The following is a 23393-nucleotide window of genomic DNA, read 5'->3' on the forward strand; positions in this document are numbered from 1 at the left end:
ATGCCGGGGATGTAGTCATGGAGGGCTTCTTGGAGGAAATGGTACCCTAAACTGACTCTTTGATGTGGTTTATTTATTTACTTATTTTATATTTCTTTAAAAAAATTATTTCATCATTCTCATTGCTGTTTTTATTTTTTGGCTGTGCCATGTGGCATGTGGGATCTTAGTTCCCCAACCAGAGATCGAACTGGTGCCCCCTGCACTGGAAGCACAGAGTCCTAACCATTGGACCATCATGGAAGTCCCTAATGTGTGTTTTTTTTAACTGGAGTCTTGACTTTTAGAAAAGCCCCAAGCTTTCATCGTTTATATAAATCACAAGGATTTCTATAATAAGATATGGGAATCTCTTACAGAAGTGCTGTAAAACTTGTTCCTTGTGGGGTACCCATCCCTGAATAAGTGTTGTTTTCTCTCAACAGCGTCACCCATGAAGTGTATTTTGACTTTCTTTTTTAACGTTTCAAAGGAAAACGACAGACTGCCTTAACTTATGTGCGCTTCCTCATTGTAAATAGGCTTGCTTCCTGTCTGGATATTTTTGTGCCTCCGTGTTCTACTCATTAACTACTTTTGAAGTTTTAATCTATATTATTTCCACTTTATTTTGTGTACAAGGGGGAAAATGAAAAAGCTGGAATCCCCTCACCTCCCAAAATGCTTATTTTCCATACTAAGATTTGGGAAGTTCTTACAAAAGAGGCATTCCCCACCCCCACCCCACCCCACCGCCTCCCCAGCATAAAAACCATGCATTCCTTTTTGTTTAGGTAGGCAGGGCGGATCCTCTTTCTCCTCGGGTTGCAGAAGAGGAAACTGAAGTCTTGAGGAGTCTCAGGGGATTTATCGTGGTAAAGAAGACAGGAGGGTGGTCTAGGCGGCTGGTGCTGTGAGTGCAAAGGCCCAGCGGGAGGAGGCTTTGTGTGTGTGATGATGAATTCATGGGCTCTGCTTTGGCACTGCATGTCATCCCGGTTGGATCTTACAGGCTCATCAAACTCAGCCTTGAGCCACGAGGCCACCACTGACAGCCGCTAAGCTTTGGTTCCTTGGTGGAACGACCTTTTTGGGTGGCCTCAGTATGGCAGTTGGAATGGGGCCGATCTCTGGGACATCCAGTCAGGTGTAGAGCCTCTGTTGGGGCAAATTCTTTCCCGGGCTCAGCCGGGGTGGAGCCCAGGGCCCGTTTTGAAGGGCTTTTCCACAGGAGCGTGGGGCCTGAGATTTCAGTGTCCCAGGCCCGCCGGCCCCAGCAGTGAGCCCATGTGCTTGTGTGACAGGAAGGACCTGGTTCCTGTGATAACACGCCGGATCTGGCCCCTCTTCCGGAAGGGAGCCATTGGAGGGATGGAGCTGGCTCTTATTTGGATCCCAGGGCTGGACTTGGGCCCTGGGGAGCAGGGCAAGGGAGGGGTGAGCACCCCGAGAATTCCCCAAGCCAGCTGCATGCAGTGCACGGCCTCCCCACACCCGGCCAGAGCACACAGACGTGCCCGTTCCCAAACCTCTGCTTCCTGGGCCCCGGAGACATTCAGAGGCAGCTTGGCCAGGGGAAAAGAAAGACCTGGGGCTCAGTAGCCCCGTGGCTCTGCCTGTCCTAGGTCGTCACCTGTCCCCGTCACCCTGACCCTCCTGTGCGCCTTCCTCCCCACGGCCCTGCCCCCACCCCCCCCACCTGCCCTGTCTCATCTGGTGGATGGCCCGTCCGCCTGCAGGAAACAAATGTGGGAGGCAGCCTGTCCTCTTTCCTCACAGCCGCTCAGTTACCAGGTCGCCTGGATTTCGCATACTTTTATTTAGAGCATTGAGGCTCCCGGCCGCCTCGGGTGCACCTCGCCTCTCTCGGGGCTCCCCTGCACACGCTGATGTACCAGTACAAGCCTGGTCCTGGTCGATCCCCCCGCCCTGCCGTCTGCCCTGGTACGTCCAGACTCCACAGCACCTCCTGCTCCCCTCTCTCCCCAAGCTGGGACTTGCGCACTGAGCTCCGGCCCCCTCTGTCTGCCTGGCTGCGTCTCACCTCTGCCTCTGTTCCTCCCTGTGCCTGGGAAGGAAAAACCCCTGCTCCTTCCCCTTGGCTCCGGTTATGACGGTCTCCCACTCAGTGCTCTGTGGGGACAGACGCTGTCATGTTTTGGCCGTGCCCCCCAGCATGCAGAACCTTAGCTCCCCGACCAGGGATCGAACCTGCACCCCCTGCAGTGGAAGCACGGAGTCTGAACCGCTGGACCAGCAGGCAAGTCCCCAGGCACTGTACTTCCGTCACCTCTGTGCCCAGCGTGGTGTTTCTAGACACTTGTCAGGGCCACCAGAGGTGAAGGTGAGGCAGCTCCCAGGGAGAGGGATGGAAGGACAGGAGGAGGCGTGTTCTGGGGAACCCCCCTCCCACCCCTGTGATACTAGAGGCTGTTTTCAGACCCAGTCTACAGATGTGGGGACTGAGCTCAAAGAGGTGCGGTGCCAGCAAGTGACAGAGCCAGGACTTAACGACTGGAGCTGTTCAGCTACAAAACTCACACTGCATTCTTGTGGCAAACTCACGTACTTGCTGAGGCCGGTGGGTGTTATGAATGAGTGGAGTAGGCCCAAGAGGATGGGTGCTGGATTCCAAGAGACAGCCAGTGGCGGCCCTGTAGAAAAGTAGACGTGAGCTGCTAGCTCTTGTGACCCCTCCCCGGAAGCCAGACATTTTGGCTTTCATGTGAAACCTCTCAGTTTCTTAAGGCTAACTCAGATTTCTTTAAAGAGCACAAACAGGGACTTCCCTGGTGGTCCAGTGTTTGGAGCTTTGTATTTCCTCCGCAGGCAGCACGGGTTCAGTCCCTGCTCAGGGCACTGAGATCCCACAGTGGAAGAAAAAAAGCACAAAAAAGCACAAACACATCCAGGGCCTTGTGTGGCCGGCTGCAGCCTGCATGCCTTGGGCCGGTGGTCTCTGCCATGTTCTCTGTTGCCTCATTGAACCTGCACCCACCTTCCCCTGGTCCTCTTGCCTCTAGAGTTTTCTCCAGAAGGAGAAGAATCAGAGTTCCTGACTTAAAAGACCTGTTGCAAGATTATCTGGGCCAACCCTTAGCCATTTATGTTTCCTGTTTCACCAAAAAGATAGGTAGGTGCAGACAAGTAAGGCCCTGTGAAATCAGAGTCTGTGCTCCCCGGCTGGAGCCGCTGGACTCAGCCCTGCCGCCCCACCTGCAGCGGCCATGGGCACTTCCTCCCGCCTGCCACTGTCTGCCACCACACACGGAGCTGCCGGTGGCGCTTAGGAGGGCACCGGCCCTGGGATCTTGCCTCAGAGGACCCGGATGTCGGGCGAGGGCGCCAAGGCTGCGCTCTGAGCCTGACTGTTGAAGTTTGTGTCTTCCACGTGGAAACAGGCGTCCTTATTCACAGCCAGTGACAGCTGACTCCTCTCATCCCAGCTCCTGTCTCAGCTGGGTGTGGGGTGGGACAGCGGAGTGGGGTCAGGCACCCCTTCGACTTATAGGCAACCCCCCACCTCACCCCGATTTCCTGCCAGGGAGGGTTTCCAAAGAGGAAGACGTCACAGTTCAGGGTACAGTAGGAAGGGTGGATGTGGACAGAGTTGCACTTCTTTTTTTTGCGTGTGTGTAATTTTTCTTTTTTTATTGAGGTATGGTTGCTTTACAGCGTTTCAGGTATATAGCAAAGTGATTTAGTTATATATTCTTTTTCAGGTTCATTTCCATTATAGGTTATTACAAGATACTGGACATAGTTCCCCTGTACCATACAGTGTGTGCTCAGTCGGTCAGTCGTGTCCGTCTCTTTGCGACCCTACGGACTGTAGGCTGCCAGGCTCCACTGTCCATGGGATTTCCCAGGCAAGAATACTGGAGTGGGTAGCTATTCCCTTTTCCAGGGGGTCCTTTTTAATCCCTTTTATATTATAGCGGTGTGGATCTGTTCACCCCAGACTTATCCCTCCCCCGCTTTCTCCTCTGGTAACCATGCGGAGACCCGCGTTTTTGAAAAGGAGAAATAGGTGGTGGTAAAGAGGGCAGGAGCGGCTGTGCTTGATCAGCGCGCCGCCTTCCTGGGTGACCACTTCTTTTCTGGATGCAGTGGCAGGCAGGAGGAGAGGCAGCAGCCTCAGCTGGCAGTTCTGTCCAGATCGAAGGTTGCCTAGTTGACCACAGGGCTCCCCAGTTTCCCGTGTAGTTGTTCAGGGGCAGAGGCACAGCAGTTCTTGTCCTGTGCATTCTCAGCAAGTTTAGACCAGCCTCGTCCAGGGCAGCTGTATGTGGCCAATGCCGCCCCCCCAACACACACACACACACACACACACACACACACACACACACGCAGTGCACAGCACCCGACTGGGCTGAGTGCACAATGAGAGATCCAGTGGTCCTGGCTTGGGCTGCCCCCTGCTCCGCCTTGGGTGGTCCCTCTCCTTGGCCCCCTCAGGATCAGAAAGCATTCTCTGTAAACCGCAGAACCTAGCATCCTGTGGAATGAATGATAGAAATGGTCTCCCTGAACCATCACCCCCAAAAGAGACAGTCTCTAACTCCCAAACAAAATTCTGGAAAACTCTGGCGTGAGGACATTTGGGGCCTTCCTGCGTGATGTTTCAGGGCGTTACAGTTGGCGCCTGCTCTTGTCACCTCTCCTGGTTCTGCTGGGTTGGGTTCCCAGAGCCCCAGATGTCTCCTCCACTAAAATCCAAACCAGGGCTGAGATGGATCCTCCCCACCATTCATCTTCTGATGTCACCAGCTGGGCATGATCGAGGGAGGCCAGCCTTGCCAAGCCAAGCAGAGCCCTGGGACCCTGTTTCATGATCTCTGGGGCACAGATGTCCCTGATCAATTCTCCCGTGAGACCTGTCATCTGCTTGGCTCCCTGCCTCCGCTCTGGGGTTTCTTGCTGGCGGACTACAGGGTCTTCTCGCCCGTCCTCCTCCTCTGTTCCTTGATGCCCCTACATGTGAGCCCTTCCAGCGAGACCGACAGTCCACAGGGGTCCCTCCCTCCCTGAGAAGGACCCTCAGCAAAGTCTTTGCCTCCTTTTTCACTCTCGTGGTTTTGCAGTGTGACTCTGGTTAGGCAACACCGCGCGGACCGCAGCCTCCATCCGCTCCCTCCCCGTCCAGGAAGAGGCTGGTTTCCCAGCGCGGAGGGTGGGCAAGGATCTGGGCTTCCAGAGAAATCTGCCCTGTCCTCGGGGCCGTGGCTGAAGGCATCTCTCCTCTGTAGATCAGCGATGCCAGAGGGACTGGGACAAGACCGGGGGCTCCTCCCTTCCTAGGGAGGTGCCAACAGGCAGTCAGCTGGCCCGAGAATTTTGTCTTGCCCCAGACCAAGTAGATGGCTTTCAAACTGGTGAGACTGTTGGAAAATCAGGGCTGGATGGCATAGATACTTCTAGGGAAACGAAAGTGTCATTGAGGTCACCTGGGGGCCAGTTGGCCCTGGCTCTTTCTTGGCCCATCTGCCCCTTCGTCTTTGCCCTTGACTTTCTCAGATAGTGGTTCCAACTGTGCTCTGCAGCATCACACCCTCCAGATGACACTCATGGCAGATAAGGATCACGAGCTGCCCATCCTTCTTCTGGAGGGTGCTGCCTGGGGTTCCGAGCCCCTCCCAGCCCTTTCTCGCCCTCAAGAAATCATGTTGGGACACCTGTGCGTGGGGCCAACGGTCGCGAACCCGCTGCCAGTGTATTCTCAAAAAGTAACAGCAAGAAAGTAGAAAGTGTCCGCGATCTGTGATCCTGAGCTACGGACGGTTGGTGGCACGCCTCAGGCTGATCGATCCCACATTATGCGCGAGATTCTTTGTCCCTCTTTCAGTTGGCTGTTTGGTGACTTCAGAGGAGCCCTGCCTGCCTACCTGTCTCCCAATGATTCTCCTGCTTCCTCTCCCTGCTTCTGGTGGAGGCTGGGGAGCCTCTGATCTCTCTGAGCCCCGGGCCCCTCCCTCTGTCCAGATGAGAAGAGGGTGGAGGTCAGCGCCCGCCCCGGGGGTAGCCCCGTCTTGGGTCATGATGTTCCAGTGGGCTAGTGGGTATGGCACGGTGGTGGTGGTGGGGGGAACACTCTTGCAAGTAGACATCCCCCCCAGCCCCCAGGCAACAAGTTAGAACAGGGTGCTCCCTGTGCCACACCGAGGGGCTCACCTGTAGCTCAGGAGCCTGCTCCAGGAGGGAGAGACAAGAAGGGAGGCCCAGAGCACAGGCTCCCAGCAGGGCTGGGGGTGGAGGGGCACCTCAGTGGCCAGGCTTCTTGGATGGCTTCAGGGGCACTGGAGACGGGCGCTTCGGAGAGTGGTTACAGGCAGAAGGAGGGACAGCTGACTGTGCTGTTCCCCTCCTGGTGGGGTGTTACAGAAAGACTGAGGGTGAGCTCTGTGGCCAGGCAGAGCTGTCCCCGAGGGGGTGGTGACTCCGCCAGGCCGCCTGCTGTACTCCTCAGATGTCTCCGAGCCTCCTTGTCCCGCTCCGTAAAATGGGGGCAGCGTCCTCTGTCCGTGCCTGGGGGCAGCCCTGGCTTTGGGTTCCCTCGGGGCACTCGGCAGGGCTTTGAGCCTTGGTGGCAGGGGAAGGGGCCGCCCTGCCCTGGGCTCCTCCAGTTGTCCCAGTTCCAGGTTCAAAGTCACAGGGCTTTCAGCCGGCAGCAGCCTGGGGGCGGGGCCGCGAAGCTCTGAAGCTTCTCCCCTGGGACCTCTGTCCTTGCCCGGGAGTGAGTCGGAGGCTCCTGGGCTCAGCTGATGTTCTCTGAGGAGGACTTGGAATGAACCCGAGGCACGGAGGGATGAGGTCAGTGGTTTTGCTCGGCAAGGAGGCCCAAGTCAGTGACAGACCTGTCACAGCTCCCGGGATTCCTGGCCACAGTCTCCGGCTCCGCCTCGTCCCCTCCCGTCCGTCCTCAGGGCAGGGCCGCGGGTTTCTTTGCTGAGTGTCTCCTCCTGTCCCAGCGGGGGTTTCTTTCCTGAGTGTCTCCTCCTGTCCTAGCGGGATGCCCAGGAGGTTCTCCCCCTGCGGGTGGCTTTCGTATACTGATTGATTTCATTGATTCCTTACCCTGCACTCTGTGAGGTGTCTGAGCAACTAAAACCCAGAATTGCCACTGGGAGCAGGCTGAGAGCGCTGTGGATTTGAACGTGCCCCTCCGCTGCCCCTCTGTACTTGGAGGCCCATTCTGTCCACTGAGCCACACTGCCATGTGGGCTGGGATGCCAGGAGAGGGCTTCAGAGAGCTGTGTGGTCCGCAGCCCAGCTCCCAGCACCCCGTGGGCAGCCATGTCTATGGTTTGGACAGGATGACTCCGCGGGCTGCTTAAATGTCTCCTGAGCCCTCCACCACGAGCACGTGCAGAAGGGCGCTTTGACACCTCAGTTTTTAATCTCATGGTCCACCGGCATCAGACTCTGGAAGAGTAGCCTTTTCTAGCAGTTTAATTTATATTTTGATTGCACAGGGTCTTTACTGCTGTGTGCACAGGCTTTCTCTGGTTGCGTGAGTGGGGACAGCTCTTGGTTGCGGTGCGTGGGCTTCTTGTGGCAGTGGCGTCTCTTGTTGCGGAGCACGGGCTCTGGGCACATGGGCTTCAGTAGTTGCAGCACATGGGCTCAGTAATCGTGGCACGAGGGCTGAGTTGCTCCGAGGCACATGGAATCTTCTCGGCTCAGGGATTGAACCCATGTCCTCTGCATCAGCAGGCAGATTCCTATCCACTGTACAGTGGTCCTTTAATTCAAGGCAGTGGTCTCAGTTTCTTGCTCCTGAGTCAGTTTGATCCTGAGAAGGTGTTCTGGGTTTTCCCCCAGCTGGCTCCTGTACCCCTGGCCTCCACGTGCCCCCTGGGGGTATGGACATCCCTGTGGGTGGTGGCGGTGGGGGTATATGTTCAGTATTGCGAATAAAGGCACACGGATGGGGAGAGGGAAGAGGGGGCCCAGTTTGGCTGCAGAGGCAGGTGGCGGTGAGCAGGCCGAGGAGGAGGTAAAGGCTGATCGGGACTGTATTCTAAGAGGCTCAAGGCCAGAATGCCAGCCCTGGGGGTTCCGATCTCGCCCTGCAGGCAGAGAGGGTCATCGTGGCTGGGCACCGTGAGTCCCCCTTGCTTAATACACAGTCACCACCCAAGAGGCTCACGAAGGGCCATGTGCTGTGGATCTGCGGAGCAGAAAGGTTCCTGCCCTCAGAGGGCGAGCCGTCTAGTGGATGCATACGCAAGGGTGGGATTATCAAGAAGTTCACATGCTGGCCTCTTCTGCAAGGGTTAGAGTCAGGGAATGCAGGGCAGGGGGTGCAGGGTGAGTTCAAGAAAGGGCTGAGCATGGATTTGGTTGCCAGTCTTAAGTGATTGGCTTCCTGTGATAAAAAGAAAGGGAGGCAAGTAAAGGGAGGAGGGGGGGCTTCCCTAGTGGTCCAGTGGTTAAGAATCTGCCTTCCAATGCAGGAGGCGTGGGTTCGATCCCTGGTCAGGGAACTACGATCCTACATGCCCTGAGTTGCAGTCAAAAAGTGGGGGGAAAAAAAAAGGGGGAGAGGCCCAATGAAGGAAGAACTGATGGTACTTGGTAGTGACATGTGGGGAGCTGGGAAAGGACCTGCAGGCTATCACAGGTGCTACAGGAGAACAGGGAAAGCTGGGAAGTGGCCCAGCTTCCAGAGATGGGGAAGCAGGGACCTGTGCTGGGGGCTACCGTGAGCCGTGTTTGTCAGTCAGAACTTGACTGGCCTAGAGTGGGTAACTAGTGCTACGAAATCCACAAACATCGGGAAAAGACTGCAGCTCGTTCCTGGAACACAGGCAAACTTTTGAACTTTCTGTTTGGGTCTCTGTAGGGCGGATGACTCACTGCAGAGCCCCTCCTAACCTCTGTTGATGATCAGCAGGGGTGGGAGGCCCCAGAGCCGCCCTGCTCTGCAGCAGCCCGACTTGCCTCGAAGAGCCCAGATTGCAGGGGTGGATGGCCTGGCTGTGAAATAGCTGAGAAAAACCCTGGCCTCTGAGCTTCCAGGGTCCGAGGCTGTCTGTCTCACTAGTTGTGTGTAAATCCACATGTCACCCTTTGAAGAAATCACGGGGTGGGCCTGGAGTCGGACCCTAGATGTGACTTTAGAAAAGTCCAGAGTCCCCGGGGCACCTGAGGAGGTGGATGAAATCTGACCAATGAAATGTGTCCACTGGGTTGGGCCCCTCTGGGGGAGGGCGGGGCCAGCTGATGCTGGACCCAGAGATGAGTTATTTACAACAGAAACGAGACTTGGCCATCCAGGCAGCCTGGACCTGCTGCTGTGCCCGTTGTGGGTGGTGGAGATGTGCAGTGTGTACCTGGGTGGCCTCGCCACCTGTTGCTACTCATCCTGCTGGAGCCCCCTCAGATGGGGAAGCATGGTGGCCCCCCCAGGGCTGGGTCCCTGGGGGGTGCCCTGCTTGGGTGCCTGGTGCAGACGGGGCCTGGCTCGGTTGGCTTCTGCCTGGAGCTTGGGGTGGCCCCTGGATTTGCCTTTGCGCCTTTATTCTCTCGTGTCTCTGATTACCTGTGCTCGGTGACCTTGGGCGCCACCCAGGCACCCAGCTGAGAGTCGGCCTGCCTGCTGGCGCACTCTCGTTGTATCAGTCTCTGCAAGGAAGGGCAGGCGGGAAACTGTCCTCCGAGGCAGGTGGAAAGCCCAGGGAAGAGCGGCCTTCTCCACAGGGCCGCCACCCACCTCTCGGGGCAGCGGCCTGGAAGACTCCGGCCTACGCCCAGCGTTTCCTGTGTGTCACCCCCAGCCCACACTTCCTGCAGGGCCCAGAGGAAAATGGCAGTTCCTGTTGAGTGAGGCATGAGTCAGCGGAGAGGAGCGGTGGCTGAGTCTTCTTAACCTCCAGGCACAGCTATTAAATATTTAAACGACACTCCAGTATTGATCGTTTCTCCTCCTGGCCCCTTAGGGAGCACAGTTTCCCTGTCTGGGATTCAGATAATAGCAGTATCTTGGATTTAGACAAACTCTGAAGAACTCCAGGAAAGTTCTCTATAAATCTCACCCGAGATTATATCGTCTCCTCCTCCTCAGAGCTTGCAATCTGGCGTGGGAGCCAATTGGGTCTGCTTATTTTAGGCCGACTCAGTGACGGGTACCTGGCAGGCTGGGTCCACTGCTTTCTCTGGCTCACGGCTCCTTCTCCATCTTCTTCCTCCTCACCGTCCCGCTGTCTTTCAACCCTTCATGCTAGCTGCTGGGGATAGGGCACCCAGAGCTTAATTTCTTGGAGAGGAGGCCGTTGGTTGACAAGAACCCAGAACCCAGATCGGCAGGGGAAGGTGCCTCCGAGAGACCAAGTTCCTGGTCAGGTCCTAGCCCAGGCTTGCCGGGGCTGGGTGGTACAGAGCGGACCTGGCTGAAATGGTCGGACTGGCCCTTCCTAGTCCCAGATCTGCCTGTCCTCCCAGGACAGTTATCAGGATAAATATACCCAGCTCCCCATTCCTGGGGAGTTACTCAGCGAGCAAAAGTGCCCCGCTGCTGTGGATTAGATTACCTCTGCCCCTACTGCTCATGTGCTCGGGGCTGGGGGAGGGGAGACCCGCCCTCCAGCAGCTAGCCTTCCTAATCTGGAAGTCTCAGCAGAGGGGGCCGAGAGACCATCCCCATGGAGGGGAGCCGGCCCTGCTGTTAATGCGGCCCCTTCCTTAGGCAGGGCTGAGCCCTGCTCCCTGCTTGCATCCTGAGCTTGGGCAGCTTCTCCTTGGACCCTCGAGGTGACCAAGGCCGCCCCGGTGGTCAGCAGGGGTGGAAACCTCTCGCCCGGCGTTCTGAGCCCAGCAGGGTGGGCAGGCCGGAAGGCCGGGCCTCTCCAGGTCCAGCAGGGAAGGGACTTGCTGTCTGTGTGAGAGGCTGGGTCTCACCATAAATGGCGGGGAGGGACGGCTGGCCCTGGGCCACTGGGACAGCCTGTACTGGAGCTCTCGGGGCAGGATCCGCTCTACCCTCCCTCGGCTTCTCAGCTCCTAAGGAGATACCTGCCTAGGCCATGGAAGCTGAGTTAAAGTGGCTGCAGAAAGAAGGTGGGTGAGCCCAGTCTTGGAAAGATCTTGTTCCTGTTGTGGGCCCCTCCTCGGCCAGGCCTTGAGAATACAAGGTACGTCGAGGTGGGGTCTTTCTGGTGGCCAAAGGACCCCACCTCTTTTAAGTTGGCCTAGCATTGGTGGGTGGGGCCTAGCTAGGGGGTGGCCTGTGAACTCTGGGATGCCATGATGCCCCCATGAACCTGCCTCAATATGAAGACCCGCTGGGGTGGCTTCTCCTGTCTCGACTTTGTTTTCCACCTCCCGAACGGTGCCCCTCACTGCTGATCTGAGATTGCAGCATCCTTTGCCTTCAGGAGTGGGCCAGGGTGGGGAAGCGCTTTTCTCCTTCTCATCCGGGCCTAACCATCCCTGTGGGCGGGAGCTCATTTACCGAGAGTGCGTGTGTGTGTGTGTGCCCGCCCACCCGCCCATCCCAGAGACTGTGCTAAAGCGGGCACTTTATATCCACTCTGTCCTGTAGTCCTTACTCCTGTGAATCAGACGGTGAAACGCCCATTGGACAGACAAGAAAACTGAGGCACAGGAGCAGTTAAGCAGCTTGGCCTGGCCGAGCAACTCGGCCATGCAGCAGAGTCTGTGTGACTCAGAACCATCCCGCCATGTGAATTCAAACATCTAGAGTCCTCAGAGCCTAGGATGGGGGGAATGACATTGTGCTGGGCTCCCCACACCCTGCCTCCACCCCCCCGCCCCCACCTTGAGGGATCAGGCTGGCCTTTTATCTCACTCTCTCTGGCGTCTGGCCAGCTCTAGGCCTCTGATCTTGATAGTCGTTATCGCATTCTAAGAAGTGGCCAAGCTTGGGTAGGAGGAAGGCAGGCTTGCGAAAGAGGCCTGACTTGTCTTTAGACTCCAGTTGGGGGTGGAGCTGGTTAATGGCCTTTCTTTAACTTCTTACCGGGTCAGCTCAGGCCCCAGGAGCTGCAGCCTGGGGGAGAGATCCCCTATGTTGGGGGCGTCAGGGGGTCCTCCCACCCCGGAGACCCCATCCCGTCATCCCCACGTGTCTGAGCTGGTTTGGGAATGTGAGTGGCCCTGGAATGCAGGCAGACCGGCCCCTGGGTCTCCTCCCTCCCAGGGCAGAGAGCCTGGACACCTGAGTGTTAACCCCCTCAGGGCGGCAGACCCAGCGGCTCCCACTCTGTCCTGAGGATTGTGCTCAGCGGGTGGTTACTGCAGCCAGCTGGGAGAAGGGCCTGTTACCTTGGCCTGGCCCTGGTGCGCTGTGCCCACCCAGATACCTCCCTACACCTGGGCAGCTCTCAGCCGAAGCCACCACTTCTCTGAGCTGCTGCTTAGGTGCAGCCACCGGGCCCTGGAAACCAGGGCTTGTGCCTGTCTCTCTTGGGTTCCTGCGGGCTCTTGAGGCACTTTTGAGTCTCGCCTTCAAGTGATATATGTGCTTGCAGGCTTGGCACCCGGGCCCATTGTGCTCTTCCTCGCAGCCTGCTCCGTCCTGAAAGCTCAGTTAGGCGTTTCTGGCACTGAAACTTTCCCAGTGTTCCTGTGGCCGGCCAGGGGCTCCCTGGTCTTCCCCTGGCTCTAAAATTCCGTGATTGCAGCGCGGTTACCTTCGGTTACTCCCGGCAGTGGAGAGCCGACGGGCGACTAGCGCCCCCTGGCGGGCAGTGGAGGACAGTGCACACCTCTCCCAGCCAGGGCGCCGCTGGCTGGCCTTTGCCTCTGGTGGGCTGGAGACTTAGCGTTAACACCCTCCACCCACAGTGTCAAAAGGAGAGACTCAGAGACCCTGTACACATGTACCCAGAGACCCTCTCCTTGGATGGAAGTGCCAGAGCCGGAATCAGCTGGTCCTCGAGGCAAAGCGCCTGCAGAATCTGGGGTGGTTTCCTCCAGAAGGAGACTGGAAAGCCCCCGAGAGATCTCCTTCCCCAGGGTGACTGGGGCCCTCCTGGTGGCTCTGACTTGTCCCAGAGTGCTCAGGCCTGGACCCAGAAGCTTAGTGGAGTTTGAGACCTTCCTCAGCCTGAACTGCTTCAGATGCCGCCTCTGTGTGGATGAAAGGCAGCCTGCAAAGGCGTGGGAGGGAGTGTGTCTTCTCGGACACCCTCTCCAGGGCATATGTTAAGCAATCTCTGTGCCTGCCCCTAGGGGATCCAGAGCTGGCGCCAGGCAGTAACTCTAGCTGAAAACTGGGGACCCCCCCCCAGCCCAGACACCTTGGGGCGCTGCCTGCAGGCGGACTCCCTTGTCCTGTCCTCCACCTGCCTCCTCTGTTTATTCAGGCAAGAGAGGAGTTTGCTGAGCCTGCAAGAAGACTTTGGCCTGGCACCCTTGTGCAGCCTCTGGGGAGATAGCAGCCCCAGGAACGCAAAGTAGAGGCCAGAGAGTATCCCCCACGCCTCCTATGTTCCCCAGTCCTCCTTGAGGCACCTGTGGGGGGTTTGGTGGAATCGGCAGCCACATGCGTCCTATCCCTCAGACAGGAGTTTCGACAACGACGGGGCTCTTCTTTCTGACATCCAGACGTTTCACTTTGAGTGTTACTTTATTACTTTGCTCTTCTCTCTTCAAGGTCACCCTTTTCTTGTCCTGCCCAGATCCTACCCAGAGAGGACTTAGAAGGAGGAGTCAGCACTTGGCACCCTCACCTGGCCTCCTTGGAGGAAAATCTTTTTTTTCCTCCTGTATTTCTGAAGCAGATGACACGTGATGTTTGCAGCCCCCTCCCATGTCCTGTATCATCTGCTCTCCCATGTAAGCCTCGCACCAGTGCCGTCAGGCGGGGGCCAGGTGATCTGCCCTGTGGCCATGGGTAGGGTAGACAGAGGCGCTGGGACTGACCTCAGGTCTGGCTCGACTCCACAACCTGTGCTCTTCCGTCTCGATCCCCCAGGACTGTGCCTTCCGGCCCACAGATGTAGCTGTGTTGAAAAGAGTCTGTTTAAATCATAAACCAATCAGCCAGACTTGGAGTCAGCTCATGAACAAGGCGGGGGACGGCGTTTGGTGCAGGGGCGGCAGTGTCCCTAGCTCAGAAGCTTTGACAGGGAAGGTTCACCATCTGTCTTTGATTGAGTGGAGCCCAAGAGACCGCGTTCAGGTCCGAGTGGCGTCCCTTCGGTCAGCTCAGATGGCGCAGGCATGTGCCTCTACCTCTCTGAGCCTCAGGTTTGCCATCCGCGCTAGTGGTGCGAGGAGCAAAAGTGGTGACCCAGGTGGCACTCCTCGCACGCGGCGGGCCTTCAAGCATGGCAGCTGCTCCCGTTACCCTTACTGGACTTGCACTTGTCAGCTCTGGGGGGCTGGCTCTGTCCGTGGTGGAGAAGGAGGGATCCCCACCCCTCTGCTGGCTTGGGCACAGAGGAAGCCAGGATGCCTTATGGAGCCAAGGCAGCAGGTGTGGCCGTGGAGAGGCCACTGGGATTGGCCCTGGAGGCTAGTTCCTTTTCCTCTGTTACCTAGACACACGCTGACTCCCTCTAGTTCCGGTTTGCTACAGACAGGAAGTCAGACGTCTTCCAAAGGACCTGGAGGGGTAGGGGGACCTGCAGGACCTGACCTTCCTTGGAACAAGCTTCTGATCAGCAGGGCTAGGAGCCTGGGGTAGGTGGCGCCAGGCCAGCCTTGGGTGTCGGAGATCAGGGCAGGCAGCTGGGAGGCGGTGTGGGCCCGCAGACTCGGGCCCTGGGCGTGGCCCTTGATTCCTTCTCACTGCCTCTGAGCAGGGGTAGGGTTTGGAGACTGGGTCACCAGGAAGGACCAGACTGGCAGCCCTGGAGCTTGGGCCCCGTCATTCAGGAAGCTGTGCCGTTTAAACCCGGCATCATCTTGTGATCACCGCAGCCTCTTGCAGGGCAGAGTTTTGGGTTTTTTTGGCGGCCTCCGAAGAGTCGTTCCTGTGATGCACTGGACTTTGGTATGGCGGTGGGCGGGGGGCAGTCCTATCACCTCTTGAAGTCAGTTTCCCATCTGTAAAGGGAGGGTGGGAATTCCAGCCTCATTAGAAGGGTTAATGGAGACCATGGATGCAGTGTGCCGAGCACTGGGCCCATTACTAGTAAAGGACTGTGAGCCAGCCATTGCTTTCCGAGGATGGTTATCACCAGGCCCCGACCCCAGTGGGTCAGCACTGGGGTGAGTGAGCTGGTTGGTGAGCACAGAGCAGGGCATGAGTGAGGGCATGGCATGTCAGCCCGGCTAGGGCAGCTGAGGGTCTCAGGAGGGGAGGATCAGCAGTTCCTGCCCCCACCCCCTCCCCCAGCTGTACTCTTCTTGTCTGAGGACTGGGGAGATGCAGAGCCCCCCCTGTTGGTTGCCCGGTGCCTGGGTAATGCAAGCTCGCACTCAAGGCCGATCCGGCTCCCTAGCTGCTGTTAAAAGCAGAGTAGTGGGGCTCTGGAGCCTCTGGGGCCAGGCTGCCTGCCAGGCTTCTGCGGAAACAGCCTACAGAGCAGTCCTGCCTGCCCCTCTCTGCCGAGGGGGTAGGGAGCAGCATGCCAGCCTCGTCCCGGCCCCAACCTCCCCGGTAGCCCCAAGACTCAGGAGGAGCTTGGAGCCCGATGGGCTTCTACCTGGTCAGGAAGGCAGGTACCACCCCTCCAGGCTGCGGGCTGAGCTGGCTGAAGCTCCTGGGCATTAAGTGGGGACCTGGCCCCTCCCCGTGACGTGGGGCCCCTCCCGCCCGGTCTGTCTGCCTTGCCCTGCGGAGTCAGGCAGGCATTTCTGACTCCCGGCCAGCCAGCCGCACAGTCCTGTCTGGGAGGGAGCGCCGGTGCCCGGCTCCCAGAGGTAGGAGAGCCCCGGGGGGCGGCCCCGGAGCCCCCAGAGCGCCTCCTCCTTGGCCGGGAGCCGAGCTCTGGGCGCGCACCTGGCCAGGCTGGTCTGGGCTGGCACCTTCCTGCCCCAGGGCCGGTCTTTTCTCCCATGGGTGGGGCTGGCGCTCAGAAGTTGCTCGTTAACTCTCAGGTGCAGGCCTGAAGGGTGCCAGCCCTGGAGGCTGAGTTCCCAGGACCCCTCTCCCTCACCCATTCCCTGCCCGCTCTCTGCAGACGCCCTGCTGGCGGACCTGGAGTCCACGACCTCCCACATCTCCAAGCGGCCTGTGTTCTTGTCTGAGGAGACCCCCTACTCCTACCCGACTGGGAACCACACGTACCAGGAGATTGCCGTGCCCCCCGTCCCACCGCCCCCATCCAGTGAGGCCCTCAATGGCACGGTCCTCGACCCCTTAGACCCCTGGCCACCCAGCACCTCCCGATTCACCCACCAGCAGGTAAGGTGGGGGATGGGGAGGACTCAAGTCAGCTTTGGGGCCAGTGGAGTGGGTCTGGCAGGGGCTTGGGGAGCCCAGGAAGTTGGGGGGGAGAGGCGCGGCAGAGGCAGGAAGCGTCTGGCCCTCCCCACCCGACGCCACGTGAAGGGACAGTGACCAAGCGTTAATCACCTGTCTCCTGGCCAGAGTGTGGAAACTCCCTGGTGAGGCTGGCTGTGAGCGGGAGGCCCCGGGGGTGATGCAGGCTGTTCCTTCTCCACCCACCCCCGCCCCCCGGGGAGGCCCTGAGCACCGTCCTCCCCACAGCCTCAGTCCTCATCCCCCGTGTACGGCTCCAGTGCCAAGACTTCCAGTGCCTCCAACCCCCAGGACGGCGGCGGGCCCCCGTGTCCCCGAGCCGGCGAGGAAGACCACGTGTACAGGTGCCAGCCCCTCCCCTGGCCTGGGGATCCCACACATGCTGGGCTGAGTCAGCCGAGGCTGCGCCAGGGCGCTGGAGGGGGGCGGGGGTTCCTCCTTGGGTCCTCGGGTTACTGCGGAAGGCCCGGTGTGGCCTTATCTGCCATCCCCATGCAGCCACTGGGCTGGGTGTCACACCGCCCTGCATGGAGGAAGGTTCAGGAACTGAGGCAACACTTCCTTTCTCCTCTCTTCTCACCACATCCCTTCCCCACACTCTGTCCTTAGGCAGCTGGAGATGTCGGATTCCCATCCCCCCCCCCCGCCCCCTCCTGGTTCTCCTGGAGGATTTGAGGAGCTTTTCTCACCACAGCCTTTCCTTTGCTTCTTGAAGCTTCCCCAACAAGCAGAAGTCAGCTGAGCCTTCGCCCACCGTCATGAGCTCCTCCTTGGGCAGCAACCTCTCTGAGCTCGACCGCCTGCTGCTGGAGCTGAATGCCGTGCAGCATAATCCCCCGGGCTTCCCCGCAGGTAGGACTGGGCCAGGGGTCCCCCACTCCGCCCCTGCTCCAACCCCTCCTGGTGGTCTTGGGTCCCTGCGGGGCTCAGGGCTGAGCGGCTCTTCTCTTTCCTTCTCCCAAGATGAGGCGAACTCCAGCCCGCCACTGCCGGGGGCTCTGAGCACCCACTACGGCGTCCCAGAGAATAACAGTCTGCTGGGGGGCAAAGCTGGACCGCTGACCAAAGAGAAGCCCAAACGGAACGGTGGCCGGGGCCTGGAGGACTTGCGGCCCAGCGTGGAGAACCTCTTGGATGAGCTGGAGAGCTCCGTGCCCAGCCCCGTGTGAGTCTCCATGGGGCCCTCCCGGGCCGGGGAGGGTCTCAGTCTCACTCCGCCCATCCTGTGCTCATCCCTGGTGTCACCCCTGAAGTTCCTGCTGTTTGCCGGGCCCTGCACCAGGCCCTGGGGGACGGCAGTGAGTCACGCGGACACAGGCCTACCTTCAGCGAGCCACCATCCCTCACGGAGGACAGACGGCTGGGCGCACCGAGGGCACCCCAGCCCAGCGGCTGTCAGTGCAGGCTTTTTATTTGTTTCCAGCTACACGTGTGGCTTGTGGGATCTTAGTTCCCTGACCAGGGCTGGAACCTGTGGCCCCTGAAGTGGACCCCCAAGGAAGTCCCCCAGTGTAGGCTTCGGAGCCACGCAATCGGGGCCACATCTTGGCTCTTCACTTAGGGAGTGTCATCTTTGAAGCCTTCGTTTTCCCATCTGTAGAAGGGAATAAGGGGAAGTGAGGTCGTGGGGATGAGACCACCCACCTCAGTGGGCTGAGACCTGATAAGACCCTTAGAACACGTGTACCGAGTCCACATGGTAAGCGCCTCCCCAGGGTCAGCCCTTCTCTGTGTTTCCGCATGGTTGCAACAGCCTTGCGTGTGTGTCTAGTGTCGTGGAGGCCGCACAGGATGCCGGGGCTTGTTGCACAGGCAGGCTTGGGCTTGGGCTTCTGGGAAAGGTGCCATGTGAGCTGCCTTCTCCTCTCCCCCGTAAGCTCCGCTTGGCGCTCTGTCCCCCTGGCCAACAGCAGTGCCCCCCCACCCACCAGCGACGTGTCCCCAGGAGAGACTGGGAGCTGGTGGGCTTCCCTGGGGTTGGGTGGCGGCTGGACCCCAGTGTCAGAGCTGAAGTGTTGACCCTCCCCTGGGGAGGGGAGGGCCATGCTGGGGGCGCTCGGGCTGGCCCCAGGGGTCCCTGCTGATGCCTCCTTGCCTGCCCGCAGCCCCACCATCACTGTGAACCAGGGCGAGATGAGCAGTCCCCAGCGAGTCACCTCCAGTCAGCAGCAGACGCGCATCTCAGCCTCCTCCGCCACCAGGGAGCTGGACGAGCTGATGGCCTCGCTGTCGGATTTTAAGGTGCCCTGAGGTCCCCCCCCACCCCGCTCTCTCCCCTGCCCTGCCTTCTCAGAAGCCCCCAGTTTTCCCCTCCCATACCCCAGTGTGAGTGGCTGGGACTTGGCCGCTCAGGGTTTGGGTGCCTCGCCCCGAGCCTGGGACACGGGGGCATCCAGCAGCCTGTGAAGGCTGGGGACGTGCTCAGCAGGACATTCCTTCCTGCCTGGGTGCTCCCAGCTCCCCGCCACCCAGGCAAGGATCAGGAGGCTGGGACAAAGGGCCCAGTGTTGGTGGCTGCTTTTGGCGGGGGATGGCGGGCTCCGCTGGCGGGTGGGATCCTTCGCCCAGAGGTCATTTGTCCCGGAGCCCCATCTCCCACGCTGGCTGGCGTCCCCAGCGTGTCCTCTTTCTTTTCTGCCTCTGGCTCCTTCGCCGGCCTCCTTCCAGCCTCCATGGGCCTCCGAGGCCCACAGGCTCTTGTCTGGGAAACCTCATCTATCAGGCTCTTGGGCCACATCTGCCAGAGGTGCCCTGTCCCCTACCCACCACCTGCTTGTGTAGAGGAGGCAGTGCCTCGGTGGGTACTGATAGTGACTGAACTCCAGTTCCTGACCGTTACTGACTCCCCCCTTCCCGGGATTGGGGGAGCATGGTTAGGGAACTGGAGGAGGGGCACCAGCTCTGGGCCCCAGGGGCACCTCTGAGCCTCTCAGGCTTCACCTGGGGCGGGGCAGTGGCCTGCGTGTGTGAACCTCCTGAGTGGCCACAGTCAGGAGTGTGTACGCTGGACTCAGGCGGGAACCGCGCCCCAGTGCCCTTTGCACTTTGTCGCTTTCAAACCCCCTTGAGACCCCCTTGAGAAGCTGTGCTGGTTCTCATTGAGCCCCAGGAGCAAGGTTTCGGGGGCATGTAGGAGAGCTGGGATCACCAGGGAGAGACATCCGGGAGCTGCCTGCGGCTGCCTGTCTCCTAATCATGTCTGGGCTGACCTCCCCCGGTCCACCCCATTTTAATCTCTTCTCTCTTGTCCCTATTTGGACTAGGAGCCCCACAGGCGTGGGTCAGAGGCTGCTTTCTGCTCCCGGGGTTCTTTTTTTTGTTTTTGTTTTTTTTCCAAAAAGACAAAAATCTTTATTTGGCTACGCCAGATTCCAGGTGCAAAATGTGGTGTCTTCAGTTGCGGCATGTGGGATCTGGCTCCCCCACCAGGAGTCGGACTCGGGCTCCCTGGATGGGGAACGTAGATGGGAGCCAGGGAGGTGGAGCCCAGGAAAACCCTTCTAGGGGCTGAGTCTTCTTCCAGAACCAGTTGTTCTGCTTCAGCTTTGCTGCCATCTTTGTCTGGTCAGCGCAGATGGTCTGGTCAGTGTGGCCGGGGGCTGTCAGCGCAGATGGTCTGGTCAGCGTAGCCAGGGGCTGTCAGAGCCCTGAGGCCCGGTCTGCCCCCCAGTGCGTGCCCCTCCTCACCTCTCCCATCTCTCTCCTCCCCCCTGTCTCTTGTCTTTCTCCTCCTCCAGACCAGCTCCTCCTCTGCTGTGGCCTTGAGCTCCTCGGGGCTGCCGCCCGGCTCAGCTCCATCCTCACACCACAGCCTCTCCCCTCCACCTCCTGCCGGGCCCTCTGGAGGCCTGCCACCCCCTCGGAAGCCCTCCCCTCAAGGCCACAGCCACACCCTGGGCGTCCTCTGCGCCAAGGACAACGTGGCCCCCGGCCAGCTCGATTTGGCTGGCTTTGGGGTGATGCCTGACACCCCCAACTCAAGGTTTCCCTCCACAGAGGGTTGGCCGGGGCCGCTGAGTATAGAGAGCCAGGCTCGCGTTCGGAGGGACCCACCAGACCTGGTCGGGGAGCTCTGCAGGGCGCCTCCTGGCCCCATTCTACCCTACCCTGGGGGCACAGGTCCCCAGGAGCCTGGGGCCCCCCAAGCGCCGTTAGCCAACGCTTTGCACCCGGAAGAGGCGGTGGCTGCCACTTGGCAGGGGCCATGGGCTCTGGGGGCACTCAGGCCTGAGCCCCCGCAGGGAGCTGCTCCCAGCTTCCAGGAGGTCACCGAGCCGGCCGTCGTGGCTGTGGACCGTCAGGCCGTCTTCCCCGATACCTGGAGCCTCGCGGAGGAACGTGGATGGCAGGAGAGGGCAAGGCTGGAGCCAGGGGCGCCGGAGAGCGGCTGCCATACCCCCGTTGAGGACGAGCAGCTAGGTGGAGAGACGCCCCCGGCAGGTGGCCTGGTCAGGCCAGCCCGGGGACCTGAGACCCCCAGGAGGCCAGAGGGCACCACCGAAGTCACCACCGAGGCCAGGATGGACCGGCCAGAACTCCCACGGGCTGTGGCCGTGGACATGCCCAGCACCACTGAGAGGATTTCCACATCTAGCCAGGCAGGCGCGCTCGCCCGGCTGCTCGGCGTGGCCCCGCCTGGCTGGCTGCATGCAGCCTCCCTGTCTGCGCATGTCTGCTCTGCTTGGGCGGCCGGTTACAAGAGGCTGCGGCCTGAGACCCCAACGGCCAGCGCCGGGCAGTGGGCTCTGTGGGGCCAGCGGAGCTCCCTGGCCCCCGGAATGTCCTAGTGACAGCCAGCCTCTTGCTCAATGAAGGCTTTTTCCTTTAGATGAGCTTCGCCTGACATCCTGATGGGATGTGTGTGGAATGGTTAAAAGCATGGGCTTTGGAACCAGCAAGAAGTGAATACAAACCACGCCTCCAACTCGTGTGCCCCGTGTGACCTTGGGCAACCCCCACCCCAGCCACCAGCCTCAGTCTTCTTATCTTTAAAATGAGGGAAAATAGACCATTTCCCCCAAGGTTGTCCAAAGGATTAAATGAAACAATGCCTGGAAAGTGCTTCGGAAGAACACAGCATGCCGTCCCCAGTGAGCTGTGGCTGACGTCATGTTATTATCTGCTTTTTGCTTGATTGAAATTTTTAGGCCCTTTTCAAAAGCGACAACAAAATGAAACCGAACTGCTAAAAACAAGTAGGTTATAATCCTTCTTATATAAACAAGGAAAAAAAAACCAACTGGTTAAAGGATATACTGGAAGAAAAGACTATTTTTTTTGTTTCTATTAAGAAACAAAAAAAAGGAAGGAAAAGTCTCAAGCCCATTCGAGAATGCCCACTTAACGTTCTTTCACATCATTCTTGTAATAACTCCTTAAAGCCGTTGAAAAAAAAAATACCATTACCCCATTTAAAGGATGGAGAAGCTGAGGCCCTGGAAGTTCAGGGTCTAACCCAAGGTCAGGGCCCCCTGCCTCTGCCCTAGCTCTGCTCGGCTCATCTCTAATGGTTGGGTTCTGCCCTCCCCTCCTGGGCACCCCCCCCCCACCCCCGAGTGTGGACTGAGCCGCCTCCGCTGACCCCAGAGTGGCCTGTGACAGTGTGCCTCCCCCCTAGATCCGCTCGGTGATCAGGAGGAGCCGGGAGACCGGCCACGCTCACCCCATGTCCCGGGAGCCCTCCCCTCGCCGCCGGCTGGACCCCGCCACCCTAAGCAGGACCCCGTCCCAGGAGCGGCTCATCGCCGAGCTGCAGGGTCGGCTGGGCATCCGGCCGGAGGCAGAGGAGGCCGCGGGGGCCGCAGGGGCCTCCACCGAGGACTGGCTGACCGAGGGCATCGTCATCACTGTGCAGCCGCGTGGGAGGCGGGCTGGGGGGCAGCTGGTGGAGAAGGTAGTGAGCAGATGCTGCTGGGCCGGGGCGGAAAGGGCCTCTGGTTCTTGCCCAGCCCTGGCCAGAGGGCAGGTGGGGCGGGGCGGGCGAGGGGGGCCATCCTGCGTCCTCGCGAGGCCAGCCTCACCCCGATGCTAAGAGTGAGAGGGCCCCGGGAGCCCCCACCACCGAGCTGCTGTCTCCTCCACCGTCTCCGTGCTCACCTCTGTCCCTCTTCTCTCCCTCTCAGGTCGTCTTCCCTCCTGGCTCTCCTATTCCCCTGCGGAGAACCTTCTCTGTTCTGCCTTCTTCTCTTCCTCCTCCCAGCCCTCTGCTCCAGCACCGCAAAGACGCCTCCTCGGCCAGCAGCTCTCCTCCCCTGCCCAGCCCGCCCACCCACTGCGGCCCCTCTGGGGTCCAGAGCACTGGGACGGGGCGGCGGGGAGTCGGTGTGCAGGGCCCCACCCCGTGCGTGGCTGCACCCCGCTCCGTGAGGTCCATAGGCTGCCAGACCGATGAGGATCCGCTCTTCCCCCCGATGCAGGCAGGCCTCCTGGGGCCCAGCCCCACCTGTGCCTGTCCTTATGCTCCAGCAGCGTCCCCACTCTGCGCGCACACGCACGCACGCGCGCACACACACACACACACCGCTCTGTCACTCCATCCACAAGATATCATGTCCATCCTTGCACTTGGCCTTGTGCCTCCATCCACAAGGTACCTGCGAGGCACCACAGCCCTTCCTTGGACTTGGCCTTGACCCTGGGCCCTCGCTTCACCTGATGTCCATGCTCGCTCCCTCCCCTGAGGTGTCAGCCGCCCCTCGGTCCTGCCCCAGGCTCCCTTTGAGGATGCTGTCCTCAGAAGGAAAACCAAGCCTGTGTCCCTTGCAGCCCCAGGTCTGGTACCTGGCCAGGCCCCCTGGCTCTCTGACTCATCACCTCCACCCCTTCAGTCCCGTGCCTTTGGTGGGCTTACCTCTCTCTCACTCTTCATCTCTCCCTGGGCCCCTCTCTCATGGTGGTTTTTCCGTAGACTTTTTCTCCTGATTTTGGTTACTGCCAGTAGGGGGGAAAAAAATCCATTCTCTTATCTCATCCTGAAGTCCCTTTTGTGATATGGTCTAGTGACAAGTTCTCTTATTCT

General features: G+C 59.5%; 1 protein-coding gene and 1 long non-coding RNA gene across 10 annotated transcripts in view; one reads left to right on the forward strand and one right to left on the reverse strand.

The window, feature by feature from the left end:
• PXN (paxillin) overlaps positions 1 to 23393 on the forward strand; it is a 43583-nt gene that overhangs the window by 15223 nt on the left and 4967 nt on the right. The window contains exons 1-9 of one of the 9 annotated variants that reach the window (XM_044930066.2): positions 209 to 11037; positions 16074 to 16297; positions 16604 to 16719; positions 17091 to 17227; positions 17339 to 17540; positions 18481 to 18616; positions 20113 to 20973; positions 21993 to 22268; positions 22498 to 22791. In XM_044930066.2, coding sequence (XP_044786001.1) covers positions 11004 to 11037; positions 16074 to 16297; positions 16604 to 16719; positions 17091 to 17227; positions 17339 to 17540; positions 18481 to 18616; positions 20113 to 20973; positions 21993 to 22268; positions 22498 to 22791 — 2280 coding nt within the window. In that variant the 5' untranslated portion in view covers positions 209 to 11003. Of the gene's footprint in view, positions 1 to 208; positions 11038 to 11146; positions 14629 to 14874; positions 14942 to 15691; positions 15814 to 16073; positions 16298 to 16603; positions 16720 to 17090; positions 17228 to 17338; positions 17541 to 18480; positions 18617 to 20112; positions 20974 to 21992; positions 22269 to 22497; positions 22792 to 23393 lie in introns of those variants that run through there. The other 8 variants (XM_044930069.2, XM_044930072.2, XM_044930071.2 and 5 more) reach the window with 8 other exon arrangements.
• On the reverse strand, positions 17769 to 23362 carry LOC123329916. Its single transcript, XR_006545505.2, has 2 exons — positions 23226 to 23362; positions 17769 to 17969 (listed from the first exon to the last, which is right to left on the reverse strand). It is a non-coding gene; the product is annotated as an uncharacterized LOC123329916 (long non-coding RNA).

The sequence above is a fragment of the Bubalus bubalis genome, chromosome 17 (assembly GCF_019923935.1).
Source record: "Bubalus bubalis isolate 160015118507 breed Murrah chromosome 17, NDDB_SH_1, whole genome shotgun sequence".
Lineage (NCBI taxonomy): Eukaryota > Metazoa > Chordata > Mammalia > Artiodactyla > Bovidae > Bubalus > Bubalus bubalis.